Genomic DNA, 24,522 nt, shown 5'->3' with positions numbered 1-24,522 from the left:
TGGACTTGAGCATATTTCGAACTTGAAATCTCTTCTGCAACTCTCTTTAATCTCTTACTCGTTTAAAGATTTGACGGAGCAAATCTCTTCCCCAAAACCCTAACTCGTTTTTTGGGATTTTGAGAAGGAGAAAAATGGGAATTTAAAATAGGTCACTGAACTAAAAAGGTAAAACAGTCTTTTTATTTACAAAACTAATAGTTTACTAACATCATAAGAAATTAGGGGTTTTTTTGAAATAATAAAACTAAGCGGGTGTTTTGATATTGTTTCAAACGACAAGGGGTGCATATAATTTGCTCTTTATTTGTTTTAACCCCTTTTGATCTTTTTTACTTCCTTCTAATGTTCTTATTTCTGTTACCGTTATGGTCTGTTCGATCCATGTAGTCGGACCCATTTAGATAAGGTTATGGTTGTTTTTCGCATCAGGATTTCGGGTTCAGGTGTTTACACAGGAACGAACTAATCATCATGGTCTTTTATCATCCAGCGTCTGACCACCAGGACGACATAACCGAGACGATCAGACGGGGGATCTGGATTTGAGTTTCTCCATTTTCCGGCACACAGAGAGGTCGGCATGATCTCGCAGTTCTTTGTTCTGTCGCGAAGGGGCGACAACATAGTTTTCCGTGACTGTAAGTCCTTTCTCTGTTTCCTATCTGAGTGATTTGCTCTAAATCTCATTCGAGCTGGTGATCCATTTGAAGGGGATTTTGGAGTTTAAACTCCCTCTTTTCGCACTCAAATTCGAATTTGCGAACTTTCTCTTTGGGAAATGGTCCTTGTTAACTATGGTTACAGAGAGATCTCTCTTCTTCTTCTGTTTCTATCGGATTTCATAATTGGAAATTTAAGAAATTCACCTCACAGTCACAGATTCTAATTATACTCTTAATTCACATTGGTTACTGCAGCTTCGATATTGAACATCACAAAAAGCTGAGATGTTCAGTGGAGAATTACATTGGCATGTAAACTTCTCTCCGAACTATTATTGGCAGCTTATTATACGTTGGAAAAAACATGCAGATGAACTATTATAACCTCATTATACTCCAGTTCACTGGTCTGGAGTTAATTACCATAACTATCTGCCCCTAATGCTAAAGCATTGACCTTTACCGTACTACATCGATCTCAATAAATTCTTTGGGTTGATCAACCTGAGATTCTGTAAGGAAATAAATTCAAACTGCAAAAGAGAAGGGCAGTGGGGTAGGAGATGTCTAAACTAATCCACACTAAAATAAAAAATGAATACGCTTGGTTGACAATGACCCTTTCGGCTCGATTATGGACAACATTTAGAGGAATTGTCTTAACGGGGAAAGAAAATTGTGTAGGAATATATGAAATGCAATACAAAAATTAGGAAAACGACTTCAAGTTTTTTTTTTAAAATAAGAACAAAGAAAAAGAAATTGTGGTATCATGGTCAATGATCCAATGGCCCTTCATTTAGGGGGTGGGGTGGGGGTGAGGTCACAGCCCAACTGCCTATCATATGGCTGGAATGGAAAAGAAATGTAGAATAATATTTACAACTAGAAATCAATTTTCTGGAAAATACTTTTCCAACAAAATGTTTGAGGCTTTAGATATTAAATTGTTGATAGTAAATTTCTTCACAATGCTGCTGTCTGCAAGAAGAACTGGATCTTGCAGGGGTTGCCCTGCACTCACACTGAGCTATATGTGAATCTTGATTCCTTCTGGCCCAGAAGAGCAGCAAACTGAGACTCCCGTATAAAGAATTCAGACCTTTCCCACTCCCATGATCATCTATCTTTGTACTTATTATAGCAGTTCTGGGTCTTTCCAGAATCTCCAAAAATTATAAAATTGGGTAAATTTTCCAGTGATAAAAGATTCCCTCTAGGAGTGGAAGGCCTAGATCTTGATGATCGTTGATCCATAATGGAATCTGCTACACTGGCTGCTTTGTCTACTCCAATGTTGAAGCATTGAACCAACTAGGAAATTCAAGCATCAAAGGCTGCACCGTTTACACCATTAGTCACTCCAAACTTAATTCCTGTCTGCATCCAAATTCCTTCTATTTTTTTTTTTCTTCCAAAAGGCTCCCTAGTTGTCATGATACCCTTCTGTAAGCTAGTGCCATGGCTAAAGGTCATGGCAACTGTTTAATGAACATTGTAGCTTGTATGTTGGTTCTCTTTTTTTTGTTGGGGGGGGGGTGAATAAATAAATATATTAAACCTTGGAAGATCGCAGTGTGAGATCGTTATTGCTCTTTTTTTAGGACGATCCAGTTTTGACTTTTCATTCTCTAGCAGTCCTTGGGTAGATGTTTTTGTTCCTATTGTTTTTCTCCTTGTTTGTTTGGGGCCTAGTGCCCATTGGTGTCATCATCCTAAAAAAAGGCTTGTAGGTTGGTTTTAGAAACTTATTTAAAATGTTTTCAAAATTTCAAGTTTGTCAATTTCTTGCAGCCTTATTTTAGGCAAAGAAATATTGTTGATTACCCAAATTGTAATGAAATGTCATTCTGATTTGGACAGTTCTATCCTAATTATTGAAATTTGTCCATTTCTTTTAATAGTTCCCCCCCACCCTGCAACTTGTCTTTAATTAATTCTTAGTGATATCATGAGGCTGTTTCTTGTAGTTGAGTTTGATGAAAATGCTGAAAACTATTTCACAATTGCAAACATTTAAAATCTCAATAAATTATATTCCTGTTCTCCAAAACTTCCATACTGACATTTTTGAGATTGAGAAAGTCATGCTTTCTTGTTGAAAACCAACTCTACATAAAAAAATTAGAGAATTTCTTTAGTTTTAGGACTCACCTGATCTGACAAAATTCTCAGAGAGCCTTTTAAATCCCATAAGAAAAATTAGTGAATTTCTATTTTTATTATTAGGAGAGATTGAGTTTGATGTTTTATCTCATCAATAAATGGTGAAATAGAGAAAGTCACGCTTTCCATGTTAGAACCATCTCTCCATTGAAAGTAGAAAACTCAACTAGTTTAAGGATTCACTCTAATGAAATTCTTGGGGAGCATTTAATTCCCATTAGAAAATTTAGTAAATTTCTATTTTTATTAGTTAAGAGAGAGTATGCTTGAATTTGTCTCATCCACAACTCATTTCTGATCTGTAAAATGGAAAAAGACAACACAAGAAAAAATATCAACATCTACACAGGAGTTCTCTCAGTTCTTTGTTGTCCTTTAAATGGAGTCAGGTTTTCTTTTCCTCTTCAATAATGTGGAGTTATATTATTATTATTTTTTAGATCTTGGAATTATGCTTTTTTTTTTTGGGTTCTTTAGCTAATAGGCATCACTTTATTTAGAATTTTATACAGGTTTGGTGTCACTACTCAGATAACCTGTAACATATAAACTTCACATTACTTTTTTTACATGAATACAGATCGCGGTGATGTTCCAAAGGGAAGTGCAGAGATATTTTTTCGCAAAGTAAAATTTTGGAAGGAAGATGAAGAAGAGGAGGCGCCTCCTGTTTTTGTAGGTATTTTTTTTTTTCTAAATTGGTTAAAAGTTTATTCTGTACCCAAGTAATTATAAGAAAGGAACATAGGGTGCAGTAATGGCTAACATGCAAGCCCATTAGTCCCTACAAGCATTCCTAAAACTCTTTTAGTTTCCAAATTTCCACTAATTCTCGTCTTACCTGGTTAGTTTCTTTAGCTTTCAATTTTTTTTTAAATTTATCCTACTGCTCAATATAATCTTCTGATTACTCCCGTTACTCTCAATTCTTCCTCTAAAACATATTGGCAATTTTTTTTGTATCCTCCCCACCCCGATATGGACAGAACTTGGACGGGGTGAACTACTTTCATGTGAAGGTTGCTGGATTGCTATTCGTTGCAACTACAAGAGTTAATATGTCACCTTCTATTGTTTTGGAGCTGTTACAACGAATTGCACGTGTCATTAAAGATTACCTTGGGGTTCTCAATGAAGATTCATTAAGAAAGAACTTTGTTCTTGTTTATGAGTTGCTTGATGAAGTCATTGTACGTATTACCTCTTCTTGTCTTTTTAGGATGAACATTTTAGAGGCATGGCAAGTGTAAGTTTCTGCATCTGTGTATTGTTTTGAAGTCATTAAACGAGATAAATATGTTTTCTGTTATCGAATCTTCTTGACTAGTCAGCTATGTGGTAGTATTAGACTATTAGTTTCTTTAGTATGGCCTCAGGCATTTCTGCCACAATACTGAAACAGTTGTCTGTTCTTGTTCAATTCATTTATATTTCCTATACCTATGGTAGTGCTTTTTGTTGAAAGTTGAAACATGTAGTAGCTCATGAGGTGATATGCATCTTGAACAGAAAGCCCATGTTTGTTTAATGTTTGAAATATCTTGGACTGTGTGGTCCTCTGTTTAATATTTTTTCATTTAGAATTTTTACTAGTTGTTATTTCTAGGAATTTGTAATTCATAGAGCATGGAGTAGATTTTTTGGAAAAAGTGAAATTTTTGACAGTGCCTAATTTATATCCATGTAACCATGTTATAATAAGTGTGTGGAAGTTAGAGTTCCCATGTGAAGTCGATCATCTTATTTCACAATTGATGTATTGGTGTAAATGCGAATGATAGTGAGGATTAACGGATGATGTAGTCTGGACGAGCTCATTGTATTAATATAACCCAAGAGGGGAGCAGGTTGGTTTGATGCAAATAAAGTTTTTGTTCAGTCGTCTCTTTGAATTATTTGCAGTCGAGCTTAACTCCTAGTTTCTTATCTTCTTCCTCTTAGCTTTATGTTCTTTTCTGCTTGTTCTTCTCATCTTCTTTAGTTAGTATCAAGGTTCAAAATTTTGGATTTCGCCTCCATTTCACCCTTTGCCGAAACCAAAATGTTTCATCAAAGTGGGGTGGAAATTGGTCCGTTTCGAGGTCCATATAGTGGAATTTTTCCTTGAAACTTCAGAGAGTGCCTATTTGAGCATGATTCCACTTGTTTGAATCATTAGATTGGGGGGAAAAAAACCGCAAAGTGGTAGTTTGGCTTCGGAGTTTCTAGTGTATAGCGTAATCTACTGTATCCATTTCCTTTTATAACCTATTCTACACATATTTTAGGCCTAGAACACTTAATAAAAACAATTTAAATAAGCATTATGAATGAATAATTGTAAAATTATGAAGTATTCGACAATTATCCAAGTGTAAAACCATTTAATGTGACATTCATACATAAATCCACAATACATTGTCGAGAACTGTCATCAAACACATTCAATAAGTACAAATTTCCCGTTGTTTGATTCTAAGTTTACAACCGTAGGCCTACTTCAATTCCACATACTATTACGGGGAGGGTTGAAATCACTAGGCTGCCCCTATGACCAACGGAAGTCACGGAACCCAATGTATGGACTCTATTACATATGATGGCCATGTCATTCTTTGCCTTAAGAATCTCTCAAAGTCCATTACAACAACCTTATAGGTGTATATGTCGACTCACTGTAACTGTTTGGTGTAACAGGGATATATAGTTGCGGGATTGGGTTTGAGAAGATTCTCTCCATAAAATATGATCCACTTAGTGACTGATCCTCAGACTCAAGTGGGGAATGAAGAATCACCACTATACTGCCCATATCACCGTGGTTGGCATATTTTGTGGCATGGTTAACTGAGTCTCCCCTTTGAATTGGATGGGCTCATCAGTCTGCTCACTATGTTCGTCTTCCTCCTAGATATCACACCCATCTGCAGGTGGATCACCATATCAAAGGCGGTCGTGAATGTGTGTGAACCTAACCCTCACGTGACATAAACGCGTGGACATCAGCACCCATATACTATGCAGTCTCAAAGTTGGGCCTACCCTCAGGCTCATCAAATACAGGGGCACCTTGCTCCTTCACCCACTTGTAGTGGGATCTTTCTCTACTGAATCCTTCTGGAAGATGTTGGTGAGCTCGATTGGGTTTTTGTAATTGTCCATGCCCATATGCATGTGCTCCATCTTTAGGCTCATATTTTAGTGCACATAGATCAACTTCTGAATCCATTCACGACCCAATTGGTTCTACCTTTTGGAGTTGACAAGGGAAAATGTGTTTCAGTTACGCTCAAATTCTGATGCAGAACATATCTGTGATATCACCGTCTATGATATCTTCCTCAAGTTAGGTGCCTCTCTCCCATATAGATACCACCATTCAACTGCATTAGATCATTCAGAATATTCTTGTTAACTGCTGGTACTTGGTATATACTATATTGAACAAAGAAATTAAGGTGATGGACCAATCAAGAGCAGTAGTTTCCCAACCAAAACTTGCAGCTGCGTGGCCAAAATTATTAGTGGCATCTTTGAAGATTTTATCTATACTCATATAATGATTTCTAATGTTTGTATCACTACTAAATTATAATTAGATTCATTTCTAAGTACTTATCTAAGTACAGGTCTCACCTTTTTCTTTTAACTTCCTTGTACAGATGGGTTTGGTTCCATCACTGCATTAATGAGGTCTTGATTCATCTCAAGTCTGTGTTTGTATTGGTACTTGGAATTGAGATAATAGGATGGTAATGGTAGAAATAATTGATCAATAATTACTTAGAATCTAAATATAAAGTAATTGGCTATAGGTAGATAAACAAAAACACTCACCAGCCTTGTGCAGTGGATGCATGAGTTGCCTTTACCACCTGTCTTGTATGATGTTGAGGTACTGCTTGCTACCACGTGGTGCCGTTGCCAACACATGCTCCTTCATCAATTTCCAATCATCTTATAAATGTGGCAAAGTAGGCTTCTTTTTTGAGTCAATCATGCGCACCACCTTCACCAGTGTCATAATGACATTCAGATTGTGCCAGAATAGCTCACTGGATATGGTGGATTGAGCTGCGCCACCTTGTGGAGAACCGAATCCTCCAACTAAACCACTCCTTTGATGCAAACATCGACCTAAGCCCAACCATCTTCGTTTTGAAGATATTTATAGTTGGTGACGAATTGAGTCAAGCTAGGTCTCACCAAATCCCCCACACTTGCTTCTCAATAATTGTAAGGCGTTTGCATGGTTGAATACAAATGTGGTCACTTGTATTTCCATCTCAATCACACTTCGTACCATGGTACTATTTCCGATGTCCTTCAACATGAGGTTGATGTAGTCGACTGCACATGGAGTCCAAAACAAGCGGTAATTGGTCATCAATTTTTCTCTCACCTTCTTGAAGTTGCCATTGTTGGTCATCCCTTGAAACACATTCTTTACACCAAGCTTCTCTATAACCTCCTTTAGAACCTTGTATATGTACTTTGCATCCATTGACTTTAGAAACAAGGTCTTACCATGACAATCGACCATGAAGTTGATGATGGATTGTTTAGCGGGTCGCCGGGTCCAATCAAACTATTATACATCACAGTCAAGGTTTTAGGTCTCGGTTTCGCCAGGCTACGAAACCGGGAAGGTCCGGGATCTTGGTGAGATCATGTATTTTTTTTTTTTCTGAACTCGATGGTAGGTTTCGGTGGCCATATGGCCAAGATAGGGGTTGAAACTTGACATTCCCCGTATTTTAGGCCTTCTAAACACAGTGGAACCATTAGTTTTTACAAATTCAAACACAAAATGGTACTTTGAATACGGACCCTAAGTTGGTAGTCTACGGCATGCACGAGGTCTACCCTAGGCTATTCCACACAATCTAGTTTAGATCATGTTTCTATGAAAAATATAGTTTTTGAGATGAATAGTTACCTTAGGTTCTTGAGATGCAACTTGGAGGAGATTAGCAGCTTCAATCTTCAATGAATCAAGCTTTGATAAGGTGTTGGAGGTGTGATTTGCCAAAAGAAATGAAAAAAATGACCCAAAGATCGAGTTTCCCCTTCACAGAGGTGAGACAAGTGAGAGACAGGCGAGAGTGAGTCCAGATCTTGTCGAGTTATGGTGTATTATGAGCTTTTAATAAGGTCTGGTTCGACTGAGTCGAGCCGAAACGAGAAATAGCTCGAGATCTCGAGCAAGATATGGTATTAATTCTGTATTGCTTGTCATCTTGACTCAAGATGCTACGAAACTGAGATAAAAGCGAGATCTCGCCGAGATCTTGAACTATGATCAGAGTCACTCCTTAGTCCACCCACGACAGCTTCTTCTATGTATTCAAAGAGCTCATCTCTCTGCTTCAGCAAATAAACATTCATCAACATATGCAGTGGGCCCCTTCACACCTGGGCCAGCTCTCCTTATAGTGCTAGCATGTTCTGGTAGTATGTTCCTTGAGTGACATTGGTTGGGATACTGTGGTAAAAGAACCACTTTGACATGTTGTCATCCACTTTACCTCTCTAGTCAGAGTACATGTTCTTCAATTCCTCTGTTTGGCATCCAACTACCTGAAGATTGTAGGATCCTGGTTAGTGATGTCAATGACGTCCTCGTCTACCTGGGTCCTTGTATACTTCCGTTTGCTTCTGCTTCTTCCTCTCCCCAACCTTGCCCTGTGCAAAGGCTTAAGCACTATCACTAGCCTCTGCTGCAATTGGTCTAGAAGGAACCAGCTTCTCCCCTGAGCTCTGTGGCTCTCTCTTTCTCTTGCTAGTGTGTATATTTGCTAATTTCTTGAGCACCCAATACGTTTCTCTCTTCTGCTGCTGTCTCCACATTAACAGTTATAGGTTCATCAATATCATATTCCTCCTGTGTAGCTAGCTGTTTCTCTAGCATTGCCTCACGAACTGATCCCTCATTTTCTTCTCCAACCTCTTTATATTGCCTTTATAAGGGCAGTTATGTACTTTTGCACCTCACCAAGGACCCTAAGGCATTTAGCCACATCCTTGTACCCAACAGCCAGCTGTCACTTCAGTCTTGTGACCCCACCACCTGACATCTGCTTCTCACAATAATTACATTGTGTCTTCTGCTTATCATGACTAATGGGAACACCATTCCTTCATGCTATATCCCCCCCTGCATGCCCCTTCCTCAATATAATGCAAACGTCTTACACCGTGGAATCAATACAGAACAAATATGCAACCATAACTTATATAAACAAAGATCAAGAATGCAGACATTATTAACTTTTTTACCATAAACATCCAAGCATGCATCAATTAACACTTCTAAAACAACAGGAAGGTCATTTCTTAATTTCCCCCAAGTCATATTTTTCTCCAAATAAAGCTATTTTTATTATTTTTAAAAAATAATTACTTACTTAACACTAATTATGGGTTAACAAATTAATAATGACTTTCAGTTGAAAACACAACAATAATTTCACAAATTTGCAACCCAAAAAAGAATATTGTTTCTTATTTTTTATTTTATTTTTGGATATTTAAAACCAAAAAATAAAAAATGCCCAAAAATTCAAGCCGACTCCATGAAGTTGTAGATCGGCCAACAGTGTCCAACAAATATAAAATTGAGCCCCAACCAATATATATTGATTTTTTTTTTTTCTTTCAAAAATAAGTTTCTTCAAGTGATTTGAAAATTTTCATGCAGAAAATTAAAACCAACTCCGTGAAGATGTAGATTGCCCTATGATATCCAACATATAAAAACTGAACACCAACCAATATATTTTTACCCTGGATGCTCCAAAGTTGACCACCAAGCCTTGATCTAGTAGTTAAATGAAGCATTTTGGCAAAAAAAGGGATTTCCAAATGTTTCTGGAGCTTGTTGGCGAAAGAGGTAAAATGATGAAATTTTGACAGAATTTATTGAAATGTGTTGGAAATCAAGCCTTTTATATAATGGCTCTATATCGTTTCGTCGAAATAAATCTCTCCTATTGCTCCTCTGCCTTTGTTTTGTTTCTGTCAAAACTTATATATTTTGGCGAAATTTGTAACTATGGTTAGTATTGGAGCTAGAGTTTGGCTCTCAGTCTCAGGAGCCCCTTTACTGTAAGTCCTTATTTAAAAAGGGTGTACCCAGTGCACGAGGCTCCCGCCTCTGTGGAATCTGGGGAGGGTCATAACGTACGCAGCCTTACCCCACTTCGCGGAGAGGCTGTTTCCCAACTTGAACCTGAGGTCGCAATGGAGCAACCTTACCGTTGCGCTGAGGTCCTCCTTTTACAGTAAGTCCTTATTTATGGTGGCAAAAATGCCTAGGAGAAGACATGACAACAAAGTGATTCATGTGGCAAAAAAATAAACTGCAACATGCAACAACTTGATAGGCAAGATGAGGAATTATATCCTTGTGCATCAAGGTGAAAAATCTTCAGTCTTAGTGCTTAGGAATTCCTTGGTTTTAATGATATGCTAGAAGATCACCATGCATGGCTTGCTGTTTTGAGCTTCAGGTCATGCTTCAGCATGGTGGGATGAAGTCAAGGTATTGATCATTATTTTTATTATGAACTAAGTCCCCACTCAGGAAATGCTGGAACAACGGACAATCGCGAAAACACACCAAGGAATCATTACAAAGTTAAGATGATTAATACCTGTGAAGTTGCAGTTATCCATCTCTAGAACACAGGTTCATTCGAAGCATAATAATAACGTTTATGCTCTATAAGTCCTTGAAAAAACACAGCACAAAAAGTAATGCATCAAAATGAACTTACATTCTAGTTATGACTTTCTTTTGTTGCATTAGTAATAACCCATGATGCAGCTATGTCCACTTGCTTGGGTATTTTGGTCATTTCATGAGACCAGTTGACCCCATCATTGTGTTTGCAGATTTACAATCTCTTCGTAGACCAATACAAATCTTGTTTGACATTTACTTCACTGTTGATATGTCAGGCAATTGGATTAGTTTTGGGGTCCTTAGACCACGTCATTGAGTTTGTCAGGTTTGCAATTTGCTTCGAAGACCAATAAAAACTTGATAAGATCTTATTTTGACCTTTACTTCCCTGTTAATATTTCAAGTCATTGGGTTGATTTTAAGATACTTAGGACCTGTCAATGTGTCCCTCCTCTTTGGACCAACAAAATCTGGGGCCCATCTCATTTCAGTCTCCCTCATACAGTTCTTGGGTATTTTTGTCAATTTGGTCATGCTATTTTGTTTATGTGTTGGTATGTCAAGGAAGTATTTGGTATTTATGTCTCATAAATACCTAGTTTATATCCACTGATGAATATTAGAAGAATGTCTGAATTTAGACACTGATATGAAGTCAAGTTTCTGTTTCGAATAATATCTTATGAATTGAAATAGAAATTAATGATGTGAATGGATACTTTAGAAGGGATTGATGGTTGTGTAATCTAGAAGGAGAGCTCCTTGTATAACTGGGAGGCCTTTTGATATTAACTGAATCTTTTTGTTATTTTGGATTGAGTTTTGCAGCCATTTTATTTTCTCCTTATTGTGGACTATAACATCCTTTTTGTATTTGCGGTGGATAAGTTTACCAAAATGATGAGTATTAGCGTATTTCCATTTACGTAAATGATGGAAGCATCCATGAAATTTTTTCTTGAGGGTTAGAAATATTTTGAATATCATATATGTATTTCGTTATAAAGTATGGAACATATTTATCTTTATATTTATGTAGGTTAGCATTTATTTTTAATGTTGAAGATTGATAATCTTTTTGTTTTTCTGATCATTGGATGATAAACTGATTCTGCAGAAGTTAGTGTTTCCGTGGATTTCAGGTGTTCTATATATGTTACTTACCGTCTTTTGTTTGTGGCAGGACTTTGGTTATGTACAAACAACATCCACTGAAGTGCTGAAGTCCTATATATTCAATGAACCAATTGTTGTTGATGCTGCACGTTTGCCTCCCCTTGGTCCTGCTGCCATGTTCATGGTATTTGGTTGGTTAATCACATTCCTCAATAGATTTTACTTAGCTGACCTCTAATTTTTAATATCATGGGCTATTGGGCTGCAGATGTAATTGACTCCTCATAAATTTCATTTCTGCAGCAAGGCACCAAAAGAATGCCAGGGACAGCTGTCACAAAATCTGTTGTAGCAAATGAGCCTGGGGGTAGGAAGAGGGAGGAAATATTTGTTGACTTAATAGAGAAAATAAGTGTCACATTCAGCTCTAGTGTGAGTAATTTGCACTTTATTCAATTTCTTCTGTGCTTTTCTATTGTTAATTGTCAAAGAAAGAAAAAATGTTTGCCTTTTTTTTTTCCCCTTCTTCTAGTTCCAATACTCCCTTTTCATTTTATTAAATTACTATATGTGCCTTTTAATAATCATCTGCGACTTCTATTTTTATTTTACAAATATGACATACAATTTCTTGCTGCATTGGTGATCCATTATCAGAATACACATGTTTCTCAATTCTTGGCATACAAATATTGTGTCTGCTAAACTGAAGATGGAGAGTCATGCATAGAAGAACAAAAATCTAAGATCCATATACAGCACAAGAACCAAATTGCTATTTATTATGATCATAGTTGTCAAAGCGACTACGAGGCCTAAGGTGTTGGAGGGGTGCTTAGGCGACAAGGCACACACCTAGGCGTGTAGTATATGACCGTATGTAATATAGCAACATAGAAGCCATATTATGCAGTATGATATCATTATGTTAGTAATGTTCTAATATGAGAAAACCAACGTATAATAAACAAAGCATATTCATAGAAATAATAATAATAAACATCAATCAACGTAAACTCGTGAAGTGTCAACAATGCGTTTTGTCTCCTTGGACCCAAGAAAGAGCCTGGACACCAAAACGGCGCTTAGGCGATGCCTTGACAACTATGATTCTGATATCATCTTATTTGTTTCATTTTGAATAATACTCATTTTAAATCCTATTATTTTACTATGGAGTTTCTGCAAATCTGTTGCTAATTTTCTCCATTATGATGCTTCACTCTTCCCCCCTGGTTCTTTTGTTGATTCTTTTGCTACATCTCCTGTTTCCCTCTTTAATCTTCAAAGCATTTGCTGCTGTTCTCCTAATTCATTGCAAAACTTTCGAACTCTGGGATTCGACTTTCAGGAGTATACCTGTATAATTAGTGACTCAACTTTTCAATTAACCAGTTAATTACATTAAATTTCTTTTTCTTTTTTTTTTTTTTTTTTTTTTTTTAATTTATGTTACATGGTAGTGAGTTGAGATGCATTCTTTGTGATGTCTGTACAAAATTGATAGTTGACAATATATTCTAAATTTCTTATGGTGTTTTACATAAATATTTTTACTAATTTTTCAAGCGTTGGAGCTTTGTAGCAAAGTAGTTTTTTTATGGGTCTGCATCTCTCAATATTGGTTTTTTTTTTTTAAGCTTATTTTTTCTGTTAGAACTTTATCAAGAGTGATTTTAATAGTGCATGCAGCTTCATGTTTCTATACACATGACTTCCTTCCTATTCATCCTGACCTCATTCCTTCCCTTTGAGCCATATTTGATGTAATGAAATATTGTTTGAGCAGGGTTACATACTCACTTCTGAAATTGATGGCACCATCCAAATGAAGAGTTATCTTACAGGCAACCCAGAAATCCGTTTAGCTCTTAACGAGGACCTGAGCATAGGGAGAGATGGGAGGTCTATCTATGGTACCTTCCAACACAGCATTCCATGTTATGATTCCCTTTGATATGCTAATTGTGACTTTCAAGAGAAATGATGTGCTTCCTTGAATGCTTTAAGTTGCACAATTAATCTTTGCATTTAAAACTTAGGTGGTTTTGCTGGATTGATTATTTTTTTTTTCCTCTGATCACCTGACTTTTCTGTGGAGCGAATATGAGCTTTGGGAGAAAATTGCAAAAGCTCCAAAACTTAGGAGCATATATGAGTGCAAGTGCATATGTTTTCTATGCATGTTGGATGGCACATTTGTTGACCAGGAAAAGCCTATGACCGAGAGTCCCTAGAAATTTAATCTAGCATGTTCAAATGAAGAGAGGGGTGTCGAGTAAATATGTGGATGTAATTAAAGATATGTATGAGGGGATTGTAACTAGTGTGAGATTCGTCGGAGGTCAGGGCAAGGAATTCCCAATTACGATTGGGTTACATCAGGGATCAGCCTTAAGCCCTTCTCTATTTGCGCTTATCATGGATGACCTAACCAAGAGCATTTAAGACAAGGTCCCATGGTGTATGCTCTTCTCCGATGATATCGTTTTGGTGGATGAGACAAAAGCAGAGATTAACGCCAAGTTGGAGCTATGGAGATCAACCTTGGAAATAAGAAGCTTTAAGATTAGTAATACAAAGACGGAGTATATGATGTGTAATTTTAGTCATACTATGATGGGTACTGACATGGTGCGAATTGAGGAAAGAGAGATACCGCAAAGTGACTATTTTAGATATCTGGGATCAATCATAAATAAAGAAGGTGACATAGAGGTTGATGTTTCACAGAGAATTAAAGTGGGATGGATGAAGTGGAGAGGTGCGTCTAGAGTGTTGTGTGACTAGTGTATTCCTTTAAAGCTTAAAGGAAAGTTCTATAAGACTGTTGTATGACTGGCTATGATGTATGGGGCAGAATGTTGGGCAGTTAAGAAGTGTCATATTGAGAAGCTATGTGTAGCTGAGATGAGGAAGTTAAGATGGATGTGCGGAAAAATTAGGAAGGATAAAGTAAGGAATGAACGTATTAGAGCTGACTTGGGAGTTGCCCCAATCAATGACAAGCTCCGAGAGCGTCGTTTGAGGTGGTATGGTCATGTTCAACGGAGGCCTAGGGATGCCTTAGTAAGGAGGAGTGATATGATCCCGATCGAAGGAGCTAAAAGAGCTAGGGGTAGGCCTAAATTGACTATAGGAGAAGTTGTGAGGAAGGACATGCATAGTCTAGGTCTTGTACCAAATATGACATCGGATAGAGCTTATTGGAGGGAAATGACCCATGTAGTAGACCTCCCCCCATTTAGCTGAGATTCTCCTGACTTGCTGGGCTGTGCCTCTTTCCTCTTACTTTCTTCTTTCATCTTTCATTTTTCTTTTTCCATTTTTCATTTCTCATCTCTCTCATCCCTTTTCCCCATCTCTTCATTCCCATTCTTGTGTTTAGACCTCAGTTTCCCCTACTTTGTTTTGTTTGGATCCATGCAGCCGACCCCATTAAGTTGGGATAAGGCTGAGTTTGTTGTTTGTTGTTGTTAGATGGCATATTTGTGAATATATGTGAGTATGTACATAATTTATTAAAGGAAATCAATTTTTTCGTTGTTTTATTGCTTAATGTTCAAAGTGTGTGACATAAGTGGCATAGTTATAGATACATGTTACTTTGGTCAATTCTTTTAGAATGGCCTATGTTGAAAGCCTTCTCCAATACGCTACGTTGTCATGGACAAAATGTTGGCACGACCGTTACACTTGAGGAGGCACGTGTAGGTGCGGATTGTGCTCGATGATGGCCTTTATTCTTGGCACGAGGCATGTCGTAGCACCGTGACATCATGTTGGCATTATGGGAGAAGAGAATGGGCAATTTGGGAAACCAAAGAGTCGTGATGATAAAAAACATGACAATATAACTTTTCAAGGGATTGTTCTCTACTTTTGGACAAGAGGCAATTGCTTAAGAGCTACCTTGAAAGGTGGTGTGCCTCATCCTCAATGCCAATGCATCATACCATGAAATTGTGTCTTGCCACAGTAAGGCATAATGTGCGGGGTTGGCTTGGCTGCACATGCATTGGTAGCTCAAGTATTCCACGGGGGGATGCCATGGACGGGCACTCAAGGCCGAAGTGGACGATGAGTGTTTCTCCTATTGGTGGTTACTGATGGGGACTATGTCTAGCGGAAGGCGATAGCATGGCCCACTGCTAGGGAGGTAGAGGTTCTGGTCTGGGGATACTACAAGCACCAACTATGCGTCAGTGGCACAAAGGCTCGAGTATGTGGGATATTTCATCTCATGTGTGCAGGTGTGTCTGTGTTGGGCATTGCTTAGGTACAGTGTTCCTAAGACATGTCCGTGTTGGTGTTAGTTACTAGCACACACTGTGCAACAATGATGGCCGACGTGGGCGAGTGTGCCATAGATCTGGCAAACCTTCAGTATCCTTTGTGTGGAGCGGTGTGGTTCCACAGCCATTCGAGTTGGGCTGTTACAACACATTTGGCATAAGCATGATAGTCGGCTTGGTTATAGCCTTTAGTTGGAGTGTCATTAGCGATAGGCTGTGACGAAGAGGGAATTTTGGGGGAGCAGTGAATTGATATTGAGGGCTAGGTCGAGCAAGCCTCAGGTAGCATTATGGCTTCTGCACAAGCCATGTCCCGTCGATTATTATGAAATCAGTTTGAGTGAATAATAAGATGACTTGAATGGTGTTAGGCTTGCCTTGGTCAAGCATTATTTGAGGTGCTGCATGGGCAATTGAGCGTCGCGAAAAATTTGTCTGTGACAATGTGACAGAACAGATCGAGCTCAAATTTTGTAGACAGGTAGACCCCACTGCCCGCTGCTCACATGTCAAATTTCAACCCAAACGGAGTTACTACAAAATAGAGCTTTGAGAAATTCTAGACCAAGGAGTGTGCACAGTAGTGCTCCAGGACTGTTGGCATGCATGACCATACATGAGGATACTTGATTGAATTCTGTGTCTAAAATTCTACACTTGGCTAATCCAGACATTTTCTCTCTACCCAACAATTAGAGGAGCCACAACACCTGTCCATGTGGTGCAGTGAGGGTGGGCCATGTTGAGAGACATCTCAACTCGGGATGTGTAAATGAGTTTTTCCCGTGTTACCATTGTATGTGTTGCTCACATGTACAATGGAGGCCACTAAATGCCTGGTAAGGAGGAGGGATATGGTGCAGGTTAGAGGAGCTAGTAGAACAAGGGGGACCGAGAATAAACTGGGTAGCATAGTTGTCGAAGTGTCTAGTTGACCCAAGATGTTGGAGGGGGCCTAAACGCAAGGCGACACCAACAAGGCGAGTAAGCGACCAAGGCGTCCAAGGTGCCTGTACGCCTAGGTGATGCCTTGACAACTATGCTGGGTAGAACCGTAGAAGTGTAAGAAAAACATGGATGGCTTTGGGTTAGAGAAGTGTTGAATGTAAAAAGAGTTCAATGGTAAGATAGGATTTGTCTAGCTGGCCCCATTTAGTTGGAATAAGATGATAAGTCATAGTTTTGGTTTTGTTTGTGCAACCCACGGGGAGAAGGGAAACTAGTTATAATTGCGTCAATAGTTTTGATTCGTTAACTGGTTAATATAGAGGGTGTGTAAAGGGGGGACAATTGGATTTGTGTCAATAGAGTGAGAGAGGGATTTTATGTACCTTTATTGTCATGTGAGGAAGAGAGGAAAACATAGTCATTTGTGTCAAAATAGAGAGACATCTTGTGGAGTGGGACAGTTTTGACATGGTTCAAACATGCTGTGGCTATGAACTTGCTCCACACACTTGAGGGAGGGCACCTTGCCAGTTTTTGCAGATCTTAGCGTGTCTAGAACTTTGTATTTAATTTTGTCTGCATGGAATCAGAGGTTTATTGAAATAAGTGCATATTCTGCTGGTTTTCTTTTCGAGGTTCATATCTAACTTGTTCTATTGTCGTAGGCATGTCTGTTGCTTGTTTATCTGATTCTTTTTTTTTTTTTTCAAATTGTTATTCATTTTCAAATTAATGTACTGCTTTACAATATGTCATTGGTGTGCCTTTTGCAACAGACTATAGTAGTTCTTCCGGAGGAGGGATGGTGATACTAGATGATTGTAACTTCCATGAGTCCGTGCATCTTGATAGTTTTGACATTGATCGGACTTTGACTCTGGTGAGTCAGTTATGATACTGTTATCATAAAGGATTAATTTTAACCGAAGATATGCTTTCATTTTCCCATTTGATCACATCAGTATGTCATTCCACTTTTTTCTTTCCCAGGTACCCCCAGATGGGGAATTTCCTGTGATGAACTATCGTATGACCCAGGAGTTCAAGCCTCCTTTTCGTATTAATGCTTTGATTGAAGAAGCAGGGCCATTTAGGGTGAACATAATTTTTTGATTTTCCTTGTTAGTTTGAAACTTTGAATGACAGTGCCTTCTGATTTTGATGAAGTCTAATGTTGTATCTTCTCTTTCTAAGGCTGAAGTGATACTTAAAATACGTGCTGATTTCTCCTCTAACATCACTGCAAACACAATTTCGATACAGATTCCAGTGCCAACATATACTAATAGGTATCCTTGCTTTCTTGCTTTGTAGTTTTGTTTATATCTGTGTGATCATGACTTCAATGGTTTCCAATATTGAATAAGAAAATGTTGTTGCATACTCTAGAATCTGAGACTGATTGCTACATAAGAATGTACCTCACAAATTGATGGTTCTCTTTTTATTTGAGTAATTTTTATTGAAGAAGTACCAAGCCATCTTGCTTGGACCAATCTGGCCCTGTTATATGCTGTGGGCTTTGAATCTTGTCGCATTTGGGTCTGGATGGCATAGATGGTTCTTGATCTGGGCCACAAATCAGGTAGTCAACTGAGATTATTATGTATGGGAGAAAAGCATCCATACTCAATTTTCAATCGAAAAACGAACGAAATAGTACTGGAATCCTAATTCCTATGTTGTCAAGGAGTCTCCTAGTTGACAAAGCATTTTCAGAAGGCCTAGATGACTGTTCGCCTTTCTTGTTTAGGGTGCCTAGGTCCAAAGTATGGGAAATGGAAGGAGGAGGGAGGAAATGAGGAGAAACGAGAGGAAAACAGGGGAAATAATGACATGGGGAAAATAAGGAATAAAAATAAGAAAGAAGCAGCAGCACTGCTGCTGCCTCCATCTCAGCCAGCGCAATAGCTGCAGCAGCAGCAGCAGTGTAAGGAGGAGGAGGATGAAGGTACCTACATTTCTTTGCTTGCTATGTTGGATCGATTTTTATGTTCACTTGGTCATCTGGAGTCAAGGAAAGGATGGGGAAGAAGACGGTACTGTCTCCTTGTTTCTGAGTTTGGCTTTAAAATATCTCATTTTATTATTTTATACGTGATATATCTATTATTACTTGGAGGGTACAACTTTTTAATTTTACAGAAAGGTCCTCGCCCTAAAGCATAGTATTCCATACATAAACCCCCCTTCCTCTTTAGGCAGCATGCTTTAGTTGTCTAGGCGCCTGCCTAAGTGCCAAGGCATCAAGGCGCCCTGTGACCGCTTTTGCTTGCCTTGTCGCCATGACTGTTGTGCTGGAATCAACAACATACACGTACTTCTCCATTAAATTTCCAAACTTTTTTATGTATAAATAAATTTGTCAGGTATATAATGGATCTGGACCTGCTCAATTATTGATCAGGTCCCCTAGTTGGATGCAGACTATTCCCATTGACACCTGTAACTATATTGTTATAGCTGTAAATTCCCAGATGAATGCTTGCCGCGACTTTGGTGCCAATGAGAAGAACAAAAGAAGTTATTAGAATATTTATTAGGCCCAAGAATGTGTGAATCATGATTGACTTGGGTGGCAAATATCAAGAAGCAATTAAGACTTAGCTAAATCCATGGCACCTCATGCAGGATTTGTAGAATATGATGTTAAATTATATATCTAGAATGGGGTTATAGCTGTTTGGTTGTGAATTAAAAGAGTGAAAAAATGCACCTCATGCCGGATTTATGGATGGAATGGAGTGTCTAGTTATATCTTTATGATGTGAGGAAGCTTGAAAATAAAATCAATAGTTCTAAACATTAGTGTTGGATAAGTCAGTTTCGTCCAATCAGTGTCAACATCGGATGGGACCAATCTGGTATACCTGGTGGATCAACCGACTGAATAGTTTTATTAAGTTTTTTCTCAATGGATGGTCGATCATTTCTGTGGACTGCCTGATCTGGATTATTGGGAACAATCTACCTCAAATGCCAATCCTTAAATCCTTGCTGGTATTGTTTGGGTTTTAATAGATATAATCGAATATGGAGATACAGGGTTACTGGAATTATGCCTTGAGTTTCATTAATGATTCTTGCATCAAATACCTTTTTGCAGGGTCAGTTATGAGTTGGAACCTGGTGCAGTTGGAAACACAACCGACTTCAGGGAAGCAAATAAGAGAATTGAATGGGGCTTAAAAAAGGCATGATTTTTTATTCTCTTATGAATGCTGATGATTTTCCTTCATTTAGTATTTCGACTCTAGTGAGCGTATCAACCATTAAATGCTAATAGTATAGATTCAATGTGCACCAGATTGTTGGTGGATCAGAACATACCTTACGTGCAAAGCTAACATTTTCGCAAGAACCACATGGTATGACTTATCATTATTTGTCTTGGTTCAGCTAATCTTTGTAAAGCCCTCAGGTTTTTAATGATGTTAACTTTTTTAGTTGTGTGTGTTTCATAGTTGATAACTTAGTCTGGTATTCTGTCAAATTCGAGTACAGCAAATCTCATGAAGGAAGCTGGACCAGTAAGCATGACTTTTACAATACCAATGTACAATGCCTCCAGGCTTCAGGTAAGCTGTTCCCTAGACTTTTCCATTTTGAATCAGCATTTTCTGTACCTATGGTGACTTGGTCCTTTGCCTTTGAATATGCATCGCCACTTAAGAATGACAAGATTGCTGAGGGGGAAGGACTATTTTTTATTCAGAATGTTTACCTAAGCTTTATTACTTGACAAAGGTGGCACAGTACCACAGGAAATGTTGTGTGTGCGGGACATCAAGGATTTCTTCTTTTTTGTGTTTTTTCTTGGGGGAAGGGGCATAGTAAATGTATTAGAGACAAATGGTGTACCTATAAAAAAATGTACAATAGCGTGGAAAGCCAGCTAGGTATGTGATGAAGTTGGTATCATGTCAACAAAACATCCAGTGTTTCAGTTCCAACTTCCAAGGACCCATGGATGGTTCTGGACTCTGCAGTCTTAAGAACTCACATGCCTCTCTTCTGTAGGGGGTTATTACGTAATGCTTAAAAAATCCCATCTGAAAGATCTGGTTACTACATAAAATGAAAAAAATAAAGGGAGAAGCATTCATCTCTAATCTTAACTAACAATTGATTTGTACAGTCATTTTTAAGTGTTTGGATGATGGATTTACCTATTTGTTCTTTCAAACATTCAAAGAAATATTGGATCAATCTACATAATTAGTATCACCATATCAGGCTGATTATTCGTATAGTCAATGTTTTAGGTTTAGTAATGCCCCACTAAAAGCAAAACCCCTTATGTCTGGGGCCCATCCAACAGCGGGTTTGGATCCTTTTAGTGTGGCACATGATGATAGACCTCTCAAAACTGATCTTACACGTCTTCTAGCCACATTGAAACTTATTTAAAACAAATGGGTGGGTGGACAGAAGCAAGCAAGTAGAAGGAAGATCCAATTTCTAGAGGAAAGAGAAAGAAAAGGAGTAAAACACAATCTATTGAGGACATAAACCCACATACTTGTTCCAAGATAGCCAAGCAAATCAGGAACATCTAGGACATGAAAATTAAGTTCAAGGACCTTGAAGAAATATATAGAAAAATTACTCAATGCTCAATGATGTAGATTCCTTCATTGGACTACAATATAGCAGGAGAAAAAAGGACCAGCAGCTGGCCCAACCGAGCCCGGTTTAGGCTGGTCCAGTCCAGCCTTTCTAGAAGACCCAAGTTGAAGACCAAAACACTGTTCACGTGAACAGTATCACAGCCGTACTGCCTTGTGTGGGAAAGCTTCTAGAATACTGATTTGTTTCTATATCCTATGTTATTTGTTCAGCAAGCAAGCAAGTTAGTTTTAGTGAGTCTTTGTTTTAGTAAGTCCTTGTTGGACAAGTAGTTTCCTATTTTGAGTACTTGCTAATTTTGTGTTCTTTCCTTTTAGGTTGTAAGTTTCTATTTTCTTAACCTTCTAAATTTCAACTTTCTATTGTTGAGAAGCCTGGCCAATCTATATAAAGGGTCCATCAGTTGTAATGTTCAACAGTTGAAATTAATGAAAATTGCAGTTGCTTGCTTGAGATCTGAGAGAGATCTTTGTTTCAACAGCTGAGATAGCTGTGGGTGAGAGGCCCGAGGCTGAGATAGCCATCTGTCCCCAACCCCCTCCTTCTATCCCTTCTCTATTTTTCTGTTTTGTTCTTACTTTCTATGATATTGTGCTGAGTTAGTCTTCATCTAAGATACAATTGAAGCTTCATTACTACTGCTGGTTAGAAGATCTATAAACTGGAAAATACTACTGATTTGTTCATCATTCAACTAGAGATCATTGTTGCTGGAACTTTTAGACCTGCTATTTTGTCAATATATCGATCCTTCCTGTAGGATAGGTTTTCATCAACCTATCCCTACAGTACTCAACCTTGGATATAGATTTCGTTTCATTGACATTTTAGTCCCCTGATCGAAATGAAATGTGCAAATATATTGGTCATTTCGTTTAGGAATTTCAGTCTAACTTTTGAGTACTTGTGTATAGAACAAGGGGCTAGGATAGCTACCTAGGCTGAAAAAACTGCAGCCGATTAGAAAAATCTGGGTGAGTTTCCATTTGACCAAAATTCAAATTTCAGCAAAAAATACACAAAATTTCATTCTTCTAAAATGTAATGATATCCCACCCCCCCAAGCAAACATACTGAGTAGGCGACCGAGATGAAATTTTACAAAGTGAAACAAAATTGAAACTAAGGTTCTAACATTTTGATTGTCCAGATTTGGGACCTTGTATTTGTATGGAACTCATACTGTCCTTTGGCACAGAAAGGCACATACAGAGGGCTGGGTCCTGAACCCCTATATTCAGGAGTAACCTATATACATGGTTGAGACTTGAGATAGTTCTCCTGGACACCTCTAGCTATGAGAGGTTCCTTGGTTGAGATAGTTCTCTTGGAGCCCTCTAGCTATTAAGTTTGCATAGTTGAGATAGTTCTCTTGAATCCCTTTAGGGTTTAGCTATCAGATTTGCATAGTTGTGATAGTTATAGTGGATCCCTTTAGCTATCAAAATTTTCCAGATATTTATTTCTCACCAAGTCTGTTTTACTTGCTATTCCTGCCCTCACATCCGTCTCTTGAAACTATGGTGGTCTTGAAAATCATATCTGGTGTTCTGTCGCTTCTGTTTCTGATTCTGTTAAACTATGATATTGCAGTCTATATCTTCATCTGTTTCATTGATTTTCCCCATGCTAACGCTGTATGGCTTGAGTTCCCAAAACTCGTACCCTTCCCCATGTTTAGAGTTAGTACATGTGGCTCACCATTTAACAGGACAAGGATTTTTTGTTTCCTTTTTGATTTGTTATTGAAATCAGTTTCAGTGCCAACTAACAGTAAGTGAAGTGCTAATTTCAAGTATGTCTGATAATGTTACGTAAAGATTTCTGCAACTTTTGTGTCACCATGCCTATCAAGGTTCTCAGTTCATTCTTCTTTTCCTTCATGCAGGTAAGATACTTGCAGATAGCTAAGAAATCCAAGACCTACAATCCCTATCGATGGGTAAGATATGTCACACAGGCAAATTCCTATGTTGCTCGCATATGAAAGCCAACACCCCATCCTCTGTCTCCCCCCACAAAAAGAAAAAAAAAAAGGGAAGCAGAACAGAAAAGAAATCCTCCAGGCCTTTCACAAGTCTCAGCATTTTATCACCACCCAATCAGTTAAAAACATTTTCAGTTATTGTTGTTTTAGTCTCAATGTTTAATCAGGTAACATTATTTACCAACAGGATAAACGTCCAGAACATTAGTTCCATGTCATCATGATGTGCCTTGAATTAATATTCCTCCCCTGTATATTTTGTTTTTTGTTATTTATTTCATTGTTAAGAATCTCTAATACAACTAGAAGAGGAAGATATGATTTAGTTACCATTTTAACCTGGATATTTCACAAGCCAGATTCAGGAAGGAAATGGGACCTAGCTAGTAAATTTCATTCTTTTGTGGGCTAGAGAACATTATTATTAACATATAAACAACTTCTAAACCATCGACTAGACCCTAGGGCAGTCTTGATCCCACCTTGGATAAGTGAATTCTTTACCTTGGAACTGTAGGGTTCAAGCTTCTGCTCTGGTATAAATCTTTGCCCTCAGTGGGAAGTTCCCCTTATGGAAAGGTTATGATAAATCAAAAAATTTCAATAGTATGAAACATATGTGCAAACAAAGGTAAAGTTATAGATTCAAGTTCTTTTATTACAGTAAACCCAGGAAGAAGTATAACGCAGACGCTCAAGTTTTCCCAATTCGGTAAATCCTCAGGTGACCGAGAGGCCAAATGAGAGGGAAGAAGACCATACTGGTTTTTTGTTCATCTAAAAGTGCAATCTTAGGTTAGACGTGTGTTGCAACTTCTCTCCATTTGAATGGTTTTTTTCTATTACACAATCTGAGGAAGGAAATCTTGAAAAAGAACATGACCATCTAATCCTACAGGGAAACTCTTTCAAATTAGGAGCATACTAGAAAGAGGAATTGACAAAAATAAAAATATCATCAACAAATAATAGGTGTCTTGGGGTATGTAAACCCCTCGGACCTTGCAGGGGCAAGGTTTTATTAACCGCCATCAATTTCTTTAGACCTCT

General features: G+C 38.1%; 1 protein-coding gene and 1 long non-coding RNA gene across 4 annotated transcripts; one reads left to right on the top strand and one right to left on the bottom strand.

Annotated features, from left to right (window-relative positions):
* The first annotated feature begins 478 nt into the window (after positions 1-478).
* LOC122662612 (AP-4 complex subunit mu-like) lies at positions 479-23,693 on the top strand. Of its 3 annotated transcripts, XM_043858292.1 has the most exons (15): positions 479-641; positions 3,412-3,506; positions 3,818-4,021; positions 11,681-11,797; positions 11,917-12,045; positions 13,403-13,529; positions 17,633-17,736; positions 17,847-17,951; positions 18,051-18,145; positions 19,963-20,050; positions 20,164-20,224; positions 20,361-20,434; positions 23,374-23,488; positions 23,523-23,527; positions 23,582-23,693. In XM_043858292.1, the coding sequence occupies exons 1-13, from the start codon at positions 584-586 to the stop codon at positions 23,470-23,472; spliced, it is 1,356 nt and encodes a 451-aa protein (XP_043714227.1). In that variant the 5' UTR covers positions 479-583; the 3' UTR covers positions 23,473-23,488; positions 23,523-23,527; positions 23,582-23,693. The 3 variants fall into 3 exon arrangements, with proteins under 3 accessions (XP_043714227.1, XP_043714228.1, XP_043714229.1); XM_043858293.1 differs by lacking the exon at positions 3,412-3,506 and having other exon boundaries at positions 498-641; XM_043858294.1 differs by lacking the exon at positions 479-641 and having other exon boundaries at positions 3,412-3,510.
* LOC122662613 lies at positions 19,972-20,254 on the bottom strand. The gene is made up of 2 exons (XR_006333062.1): positions 20,109-20,254; positions 19,972-20,077 (listed from the first exon to the last, which is right to left on the bottom strand). It is a non-coding gene; the product is annotated as an uncharacterized LOC122662613 (long non-coding RNA).
* Positions 23,694-24,522: the final 829 nt, after the last annotated feature.

This window comes from Telopea speciosissima, chromosome 5 (assembly GCF_018873765.1).
Source record: "Telopea speciosissima isolate NSW1024214 ecotype Mountain lineage chromosome 5, Tspe_v1, whole genome shotgun sequence".
Lineage (NCBI taxonomy): Eukaryota > Viridiplantae > Streptophyta > Magnoliopsida > Proteales > Proteaceae > Telopea > Telopea speciosissima.
The sequence above is the reverse complement of the archived record's forward strand: the minus strand, read 5'-3'. Positions and strand labels throughout refer to the sequence as shown.